General features: G+C 46.9%; 1 protein-coding gene across 8 annotated transcripts in view; it reads left to right on the top strand.

Moving 5' to 3' along the window:
- The first annotated feature begins 407 nt into the window (after positions 1-407).
- The window catches only part of pbx3b (pre-B-cell leukemia homeobox 3b), a 51975-nt gene continuing 42289 nt past the window's right edge, over positions 408-10093 (top strand). For 2 of the 8 annotated variants that reach the window (XM_029160911.3, XM_029160909.2), the window contains exons 1-2: positions 410-1898; positions 2453-2526. In XM_029160911.3, coding sequence (XP_029016744.1) covers positions 1651-1898; positions 2453-2526 — 322 coding nt within the window. In that variant the 5' untranslated portion in view covers positions 410-1650. Of the gene's footprint in view, positions 1899-2446; positions 2527-10093 lie in introns of all 8 variants that reach the window. The other 6 variants (XM_029160908.2, XM_029160910.2, XM_055511613.1 and 3 more) reach the window with 6 other exon arrangements.

The raw sequence follows: 10093 nt of genomic DNA, 5'->3' as shown, positions 1-10093 counted from the left end.
AACCCAAGTTGATATAATTATGATCATGATACGATGCCCACGGAATTAGGCTGACGCCCTGGTTCTCCTTATAAATCAGCGATAGATGCTTAATGTTGAGATGCACAGTGCATTTGCTGCCTCGCATCCAGCTCAACAACTTGTCTGCTGCCATGGCAACTACGGCGGGGCACCGAGCAGCGCCGCCTGCTCGTACAATGGATGTCACTCGTAGCAACGGCCAATCAGAAGTTCCCATCCGAATGCACGAGCTGCGCGAAGATGGAGGGATGGAGTGGGAGGGCCTCCAGCAGCAAGCACTCGGCAGCTATAGGACACGCGGGGCGTCAGTCTTCGTCATCCTCGCCTGCGATTGGCCGAGGAGCTCTACTTTTCAATAATATAAACATGTCTGCTGCCTGCCTGGCTTGGACCAGGGCTTACAGGGGACTGTGCAGTTCTACATCAAACTGTATAAAAACTCTCATTATGCATTTGCCTGCGTCGTCGCAGCGCTAAATCTTTATTATTGCCGGGGAATATGCACATAGCTGCACGTGCACGCGCGAGGAAACGAGGATACCCCGCCGCCGCCGCTGCTACTGCAGGAGAGAGAGGGAGAGCGCGCGAGAGAGAGGGAGCGAGGGAGCGAGAGAGGGAAAGAGGGGACTCTGCTGTGCTTTCATCATTATAATCACCATCCTAAGTAGTAGCTCTTAACATTTTGTTTTTCGGTGTTCAGGCGAGAAGTGACAAGAATATAGACCCCTCCTCTGTAGGGCGGAGCGTGCATTTTCATTTCGCGTTTTGTATTTTTTTATTTTTTTTTTCTAGCCCTTTTCCCTGCTCTGACACGTCTGCACTGAGTGAGTGGCATTGGCACACTGTCAATCGCTCACTACCGCTGCCATCAAACAACATAAAACACACACAGGCAGAGGCTGGAGCTCATAAATTTCAGCAGGGCAAGATATTTTTTGCGCATCGCCTTTATACAGCGTTGTATCCCAATTAATTTCTTCTCGCTGTTGCGTTTTTTTTTTAAATCAGAAATCTCTCAACTTTTTGTACATTTCATATTTTTCTAGTCACATTTGGACAGCTGATGCCGCAGATTGTGTATTTTTTTAAAATTCACTCAGTTGTCGCGGGAAGCATTTCTGTACATTTATAGTTGGCAACACCTGCACGCCTAAGATTTTTTTTTTTATTTGTTTACACGTTTCCACATTGGATATTTTTGTTGGCGGCGCTTCGAGAGGACGATTTGGACATTTTTGGAGAGGAAACGCGCCGGGTGTTCCACGAAGACGCGCTAATAAATGAGAGATAACCAAGGAGCGTTTCTGTCTACACCACCCGTCAAATCGAAGAGAAAAGACAGATTGGCATGAGGATCCGTGCAGGATACGGCGGACCGTCAGTTTTGACCAAGAAGTTTTGAGAAGAAAAAATATATTTATGCATTTTTCTACGAACCTAGACACGCGTTTTGGTACTTTGGACCGCGCGTAAAATACGAGAGGACAGCGACAACTTGGACACAAGGTTCAGGCTAAAGCATCGCTGCTAGTCTTCGCAAAGCCGCGTTCGTGTTCTCGACAGCTGAAGAAGCACGCGGTCCGACATCCCTCTCGTCTGCGGCGCATGTTGTTGTAGCCAGCGTCGTATATGAGTTTTTCAATTTGCGTGGCTCAGTGCACAGACTCTTTAGCGGCGACTATGGACGATCAAGCCCGGATCATGCAGTCGATCGGCGGCGTGAGTCTGGCCGGCCACTCGGTGCAGGGAGGCATGGCACTGCCGCCTCCGCACGGACACGACGGGACGGACGGCGACGGACGAAAGCAAGACATTGGTGACATTCTCCATCAAATAATGACCATAACTGATCAAAGCCTGGACGAGGCGCAAGCAAAGTTGGTTGATTTATATGTTTTATTAACTTCGCCCCCCCCTCCGCGAAAACGCTGAACACATCATTACTGAGCTGTAGCCCGTTTAACTTAACTCCCCCATGCATAACAATAGGCTGGTGGCTTTAATGATGATATTACACTGAGGTGCATTTGCTGTGTTAACACACGGGGAAGTTGTCACTGAGAGAACAGCAGCATTTTTGCCTAAACCGCCTGTGAATCCAAGTGTTGGGCACAAAGTTGTGTGCACATGTCCAACAGTAGATTTTCATGCATCCCCAAAACTTTAATTGGTGTAGAAAAAAGCTAATTGAACCCAAGTATTTTTCTTAATATACTTCAAATATTATGTAAAAATATATATATAACAATATTATTATTTTATATTTGAGCAAATAGTAAAATGTACAGTGGAAAATTAGAACTTTTACATTTAAAGTGAGGCAGGACATGGTGACAACTGGCATCTTACGTAACTAGTGGACCTGCAAATGTCTAAGATGTGATTTATCAGTGTACTTATTTCAGCATTTTATTTTCTTATACTGAAACAGGAAACATGGGCTGAACTGTCACAGAATGAAACCAGCACTCTTCAGCGTTCTCTGTGAAATCAAAGAAAAGACAGGTAAGACCTTTGTATACAAATATTACAATATTCACTCATAGGAGAAAAATAACATTAGAAGCTCAGCAAACCAGTGCCGGTATTTCCCTCCCAGTGACACAGCGGCGGCTTTCAGGGAGCCTCTGCCCAAATCAATCAATCAGTTAAAAATGTCACGGTGCCACACAGAAACGTCCCTGCCGTCGCAGGCAGAGGTGCGCGCTTGGTTCCGTTTCCCAGCACTTGGATTTAATTGCGCCCCGGCTCTCACCCTCGGCGCCCTGGCGCAGCACAGCGCCGGGAAATCCCGCGGCATATGCTCTACATAACTGAGATCACACACAACCCGAGCGTTATAGCATTTATCAACACACGCAGGCAACAAAACGCTCAGTCAGTGATTGTTTCGCAGCGACAGACTCCTCTCCTGCCAATGTGTGCTCAGAGTCTGGTCGGGACGCAAATAATAAATTGGCACGCCGGAAAGTACGGCAGGGAAAATGAAATGGCATATTTTTCTTGTGTGTTGTGCAGCTGCCGTTTGTTAGCACCCAGTTGAAGTGCGAGTCCCCGCGCACTGTCTGAACACGTGTGTGACAGACAGCTCAAATTCTACCTCGTGTTTTTGTGACTCTTCTATGGCTCAGACTTTCCTGTAGTAGAAGTCACCCCCTTACAGATGTATCACTGAGTTCTGGTGGAAAACATGCTTCAAATAGTCTTAATAGTGCTTGTTTTTCTGTGTAGTGCAGTATATGTGTAGACCAAGAGCATAAAAGAGGATGAATCCAAAGCGAGCGGAATTTAGTAGAATTTAGCTTTGTCAGATTTGTGACCTTTGAGCATTTTATGAAGAAATTTGCTTGGGGGAGATCATTAAAGTTTATGAACTCCCCCAACACAGGTGGCGTCCACAGGGGCAGGCAGGGGCTCTGAGCTGTGTGTGTGTGTGTGTGTGTGTGTGTGTGTGTGTGTGTGTGTGTGTGTGTGTGTGTGTGTGTGTGTGTGTGTGTGTGTGTATAAAAAGTTATATAGTAAATATACAGAAAGTCAGAGGAGGCACATTACACATCATATACAGCAGTGGATGAACCTGTTTGTGAAGGCGCTGCCCACATAGAGCGCCTGTAAAACTGATATGGTTGTTGTTACATATTTAATTATTGTAAAATAATTCCAGTCCCAGCATGGCTTCTGCAAACACACTTAAAATTAAATTAAATGTTCCAACCGTTCGCAACCCAAAACCAGCGTGACGGCGAACCAAGCTCACAGGTTTAAACGACCCGCTCAAAGCCAGAAAAGGGAGAGGAAAATGACAAGGAATAGACGAACATCGTGGCGCGTGAGCGGCTGCATGTGGCCAGCGATAGCTGTGTGTGTGTGTGTGTGTGTGTGTGTGTGTGTGTGTGTGTGTGTGTGTGTGTGTGTGTGTGTGTGTGTGTGTGTGTGCTGGTGGACCCGTGCGGTGGAGTCACGGCCGCTGACGGAGCTCAGCTGCTGCGCCGGCCTCGTCCACCGGCCTCACGCTGAGCCCTCCACCGCCTCCCGCAGCAGCGCTCTCGGGTCTCGCTCGGCCCTTTTTCACGTCCGCTCCGGTGCCGCAGGAGCACGGATCCACCGCTGGCAGGAATCACGTTTTTTTTTTTTTATATGAAATTTTAATAGGGCCCGAGAATCGCGGGTGTAATTAGCGCGCGTGCATCATGTGGAGACGCAGGGTTGAGCTTCAAAGCTTCCGGACCGCCGCGTGAGAAGCCTCTTACTTCTGATTTAGACAAACCGGATGAGTTGAAGACTTCTCCGAGTGTTTGGAAGTTTCTGGAGCTCTTCTGGCTGTTATTGTAAAGCCACGGCATATTTCTGCATTGCTAATGCCCTAGAAGTATTAATTCACTTTGATATGCTAATTAGAGAGCATTATGCAAGAAATGAGATTAAGTGGCAGCATGAAGTCATTTGCCTGTCACTAAATTGAGTGTTTTTAGCAGGATGTTTTTTTCCTCCCTCCAAAATTGTCTTGGTTTTTGCATTTAGATGAGCTACACGTGAGGCTGCGTTGGCGAGTGCTGCTCTTTGTCCTCGCGGTGTGTGATGTTTTCCCTTTGCTACGCACAGGGAGAAATGACAGCTGAAATGTCTTTAATCTGCCGCTGATTGGGGACAAAGGACGCATTCACGCTGGAGCGTTCCTCCTATAGGCTGCAGCAGCAGACAATGAGCGCATTGAGCCAAAATGGCCCGCGATTCGGACGAGTTTCGCAGTCAGTCCCGTGCGCCGGCCGGCTCTGTCTCATCCTGCCGCTTCCTCCCTCGTCCTGCTCTCTCGCTCTGGAGGAGAGGCTCCCGGCGGCAGCGGCAAGAATAACAAAGGTGAAAGATTACCTCCATATGGTATTTCTGACGAGGGAAAAGAGAGGTCCTGTAGCAGGACTCCTCTTTGATGTGAGGTTTAATCAATAGAAAGAGATTACAGAAAACTATTACAGGCTAAATCACGGAGTGCCACAGAGAGGCTTAGCCCTGCTCACAGCTCTCTCAGCTGCATGGCGCTTCTTTTGCTTGTGTATTGACTTGTTGTTTTCCTGACCTTTGACTCGTCAGGTTCAGAAAGCAGGGGAGGAGGGGGGGGGGGTCTAAAGAGGTAGGGGAGAGAGAGAGAGGGTTAGAGTGTGGCAGAATCAGCCTGATAAATGCTCTGATCCATTGTTTAGAGCAGTGGATTAGAGAGCAGTCCGAGCCGGTGTCAGGGCTCCAGAACGTGGTTCACACGCGCGTCCATCCGCTCTGTTTGTGGTTTGCTGCTGGAAAGACTGTGTCAACTAAATACAGTTTAGGATGAGCCTGTAATTAACCACATGCAAGGCTGACTAAAAGCATTACCTGGAGTAAATAGAGTTAGGAGTGAGGAGGTAAGCGTTCCTGAAATCTACAGGGAACATTCATTCCAATGTTCCCTGACAAAGTTAATGAGCCTTCTCCCTGCAAAATTATATTATTATTATTATTATTATTATTATTATTATTATTATTATTATTTAGTGTACATAACCATATACATGTATATATACAGTATACAGTATATGCAACTAACATTTTGCTGGTGTAGAGCTGCAGTACATGCATGACAAAGAACAGAAAGCTATTCAGCAGCAGAGACAATTGACTGTGGCTGCTTTTTGTCTCACAGAGCCCCAGTGATGCGGCTGCAGTGACTAGATAGTGTTGTGGCGAATGGCTTGCACACAGCTGGGTTCCCGGCTGGCTCAATGGCAGGGCCACTGTGCTTCCTCCTCTGAAGTACAAGTGGGACCGGGGGGGTGGCCATTATCTAAGTAGCTCCCAAATACCCTGCGTATCCTCATCAGCAGCGACCAGAGGTAGACAAAGAGGGAAAGGAGGGGAAAAATAAAAAAAAAACTCCTGAGCATACGTATCAGTTTCATTTGAAAGGGTAAACGCTTTTGTGCCGTGGAGATAGATGCCTCTGCACCGGTGCTGCCTGGTATCTGCACGCACGGCTCCTCTTTCTCTGTTTTTTTTTTTTTTCTCCTCCTGCGCGTGCGATGATTCAGTGCTGTCCCTCCATCTGCACACGCCGGGACCCATCTTGCACGCGTCTCCCTCGCTTCCCCCTCCGTCGCTCCGAGCGTTTTCCGCGGCCCCTTGCACGATCAACAGCTCATAATTGTTTCTTGCACATACGTTATGCAAATGAGCCTTTATGGCAACTGGCATAACAATTAGCATCCTCCAACAATATTTTAGTAGGTTAATTGTGAAATTTCTGAATTGTACATCTGAGTTGTTAATTAGGCATGACAGAGGTGGTGAAATAGTTATCTTGAGGCGGTGACAGCCAGCAGAGGCTGCTTTGGATGCAAAAGGGAAGGATTGATTGAAATTAGTTTACAGCAGGAGCGTGGCTGCTGGAGACACTTTGCATGGCCCCTTTTGATTTCTGTGTCATCCGTTTGCCGCCGAACGTGGAAATGTGAACCCGGAGCAGACAGGAAGGAGCCTGTTCAAACGAGGACTTCAAACGCCGCATAGACGTGTGAATGATACAAGTTGCCGTTCTTGTCTACATGAGTTAGCAATTTTATTTTCATCTATCACAGGCTCCGCATTCTTGTCAAAGCAGACACAAACAAACAAACAAACAATCAGAGCTGACTTTACAGATGGACCTGGAGACAGATCTGAGGCTCTTTCTTCATGCTAAAAAAAACTATTTTAATATTTGACCCCTTTTATTTTATGAGTCCCATATAATGAAACATTTAGCAAAAATACAATTAAAAATGCATCATTATTTTTGGAGTGTGGTGCTTTTATTGTATTGGGAAGTAGTGTGTGTCGTTATTATATTTTTAATATTTCTCATCTTTCTTGTATTTATTTAAAAAAAAAAACAAGGATTTTTTTTTACACCAACTTTTTCTCCTGTGTCACACGTTTATTCCGCTGTGGCTGCGTATCTGAGTCTCTGTAACACCATGGAGCTGTTATTAGTGTAAAAAGGGTTAAAGCATGTCCTCTCTCAGTAATGACTCTGCTATTTATAGGTCCCTATTTCATTAGCTCTAGTGTTTCAGGGAAGAGTTTTCCTCATGGGACGACAGACACCGTGTTGTTCATTTACTCTGTACAGATTACATGTGGACAGCTAAATGACCCATCATCTGTGAGTAGCAACAACACTGAAAACAGTGCTGCTTTTGCTCCTTATTGCTTTCTGCTGAGACACGTCAGCTGTATTTATCTGCTTTGCAGAAAACCTGTTACTTAAAGTTTCTGCCGGCAGCCGAGCGACCGCAGTTTGGCGTCGTTTGCCCGCGCGTTTGCGCGTTGCTCCTACAGGTGATGGATTTCTACAGATGAAGTGATGAAGGCGGGCAGGAGTCATTTTAAACCTAATTTGTGAGATTGTAGCAGTCTGTACCATTGGCAGAAACACAGTGATCCATTGTTATCACCTGTCCTTCCTTCATAGACTGTTTTCCAAAAAATGGGGGGGAGGGTTAAAAAAAAGAATGTGTGCTTTTCCTCATTTGCAAGCTTGAAAATGAAGCCTCTCTTCCCATTGTTCCAGATGCTATTGTTCCACATGTTTCATACATTAGAATGATATATTGAAGGCAGAAATGGGAAAAAGACTGCAATGCAATGAAATTTTAATCAGCGTCTTCTGCTGCTTTAATAAGGCAAATAATTCTTATTGGCTGCTGTGTTAAGATTTCTAATATTTAATTCATAACAAACCTTGCATTATTCTGCTTTTGCCCTAAGACAAGCTCCGCTCTGCCGCCCGCCAGAAGGCAACTGTAGGGAAAAAAGATGTAAAAGCAAGTGCACGCCGAGCGTTTGCCTTATCAGTTGTGACACTGCGCCGTGATACGCGCTGGCACTGGCTGCACATGCGTGAACACATTTAAAAATAACGAAACAGGAATGCTCCTAATTGTGCCCGCGTTTTAATTCCTGCGCCCTTGAAGTCGCTCCCTGCGCGTGAGGTAATGGAAGGGCGGCGAGGGGCCAGCGGCCGGCGCGGCCTCGCGTCACCACGCAGCGGCCGCCCCTGTTTTCGTCTCGCGGTGAAACGGCTTAATTGGTGTCAGAGCCCCGGGGATAAAGGCCTCTCGCGCCGCGACGCAGCCGCACAGGCCCCCCGTCTTCCCCTCGAACCGGGAGGCTCGGCCCCGGCGTCTGCCGCTGAATGAGCGCTAAGCCGCGGCGTAACAATACCGAATGATGTTTGGGATGACAGAAATTAATATGCGCCCGCTCCCGCAAAGCCGTGATTAATGACGGCGAGCAGGGGAACGCTGTCCCTCCTTTTGCTCCTCTTTGATGGGGATTGAAAAGCAGCAAAAAAAAAAAAAAAAAAAAAATCCTGGTTTCTCCTCTCTTTAGAAAGTGGAGGTCACCCAGAGTACATTGCTGCATTTCCTCAAGCGGGAGGCAGGAAGAGGCCGAGCGCTCGTGATGAATTTGGGAGCCATTCGCCAACATTGAGCTACAGCCCTGTCCCGTGGCGTGTGGCCTGATGAGACACACCTTCGCTAAACATTCCCCCGCCGCTCGAATATGTGATACCGAGACCGAGGCTGGGATAATTAACAGTCTGAATGTCGCCGTGATAATTACAGAAATATTTTGTGCGGTGTCGTTCAAAATGATCACCGGAACCCAAAAATAAGGAACCGCTTTCAGTCCCGGTGATGTTGCACGATAGTGATGATGATGATGATGCTTTTTTTTACACACAGCCACTGATTCAGAGCCAAACGTGTGAACAAAATGGTGGTGTGCTGTTGCCATGATAATGATCTGTAGCTGTTGTGTCCTAGGAGGAGACACATGAATATTTAATTGTCTCTGCTAGTGAGATCCCCAGACCCTTCTGTTCATTTCTTACTTTCTCTAATGTGTTTCCACCCTCCCAGGTACTTCCTCTCTAAGTAATGGAGAATTAAAGCGTGCATTAAAACCATATGAATTGCAATGTAAGGGATTTCTGGGGACATTTGTCTCCGCACAAGGCGGCTGGAAATTCAAATGGCAAGTTTTGACAACGGACATTGTGCTGACACCGAGTGTTTGCCTCACGTTGGCTTCTCAAATAAGCATTTCCACTGTCAGGGTGATTGATATGTTTTAAGCGTGGACTTTTTACATGGCGGTGCTCCGGAAGATGATGTGGGTGCGAGGATATGAGTTTTAAACAGTGAATGAGTTCCCCCTCATATTGATCTATTTGTGTTGCCGGAGTGGCAGGTGCTGTACGGAGACTGTGTCAGCTTTGATTGTTTGTGTCAGTGATCCGAGCCGACACTGAGCTCTCTTACTGTTTGTCACCGCACTCGCTTCCTCTTGATGAATGGCAGCGCACTACACAGATCCTCAGAAAACTCATGTCTATGCTCCCTCGCAGACCCCGCGAATCAACCCTGGTTTTCGGAGATTTATTTCACACGCAACTTTATTTTTTTTTAAATGCACAAGAAACACCAATATTAAATTTTTCATTAATGCAATCGTGTAAAAGCTCGGCTTCTTGAGAGACAGGAGGTGTGGATCTCTCCTTCCTTCCTGTAACCTGTGTGTGTGTGTGTGTGTGTGTGTGTGTGTGTGTGTGTGTGTGTGTGTGTGTGTGTGTGTGTGTGTGTGTGTGTGTGTGTGTGGTATGGAGGTAAGGAGCCCGGTGCTCACAGCGTCTGTAAGTATGCAGAGCACGGCGGACCACTCGCGGGCGCTGAAGGGGAGCATGGAGTGGCAGAGTTAATTTATTTAATGAGTGAACGTCTTATATCTCCCCAGTCCTGATTAGAATCCATGCTTGATGAGGGAAGCGATAGAGAGGTGCGCGCTGCCCCCAGGCCCAGGCACGTACCTTCACGCGTTCCCCTTTTTCCAGGGCTGATTTTCCTTATTCCTTATTCTCAAGTCAAGCAAGGAAGGAAGAAAGAACAAGTGCATTTGCGATCAGGCTAATTTCCACGTCTTTGTGATTGTGCGTGTGATCATTTTGACGCACGTTGACAGGAAATGCAGCTCTGAGGCTGATTACGCGCGCGTGCGTGTG

This window comes from Betta splendens, chromosome 9 (genome assembly GCF_900634795.4).
Source record: "Betta splendens chromosome 9, fBetSpl5.4, whole genome shotgun sequence".
In the NCBI taxonomy this organism is placed as follows: domain Eukaryota; kingdom Metazoa; phylum Chordata; class Actinopteri; order Anabantiformes; family Osphronemidae; genus Betta; species Betta splendens.
This window is presented reverse-complemented; position numbering and strand designations above follow the sequence as displayed.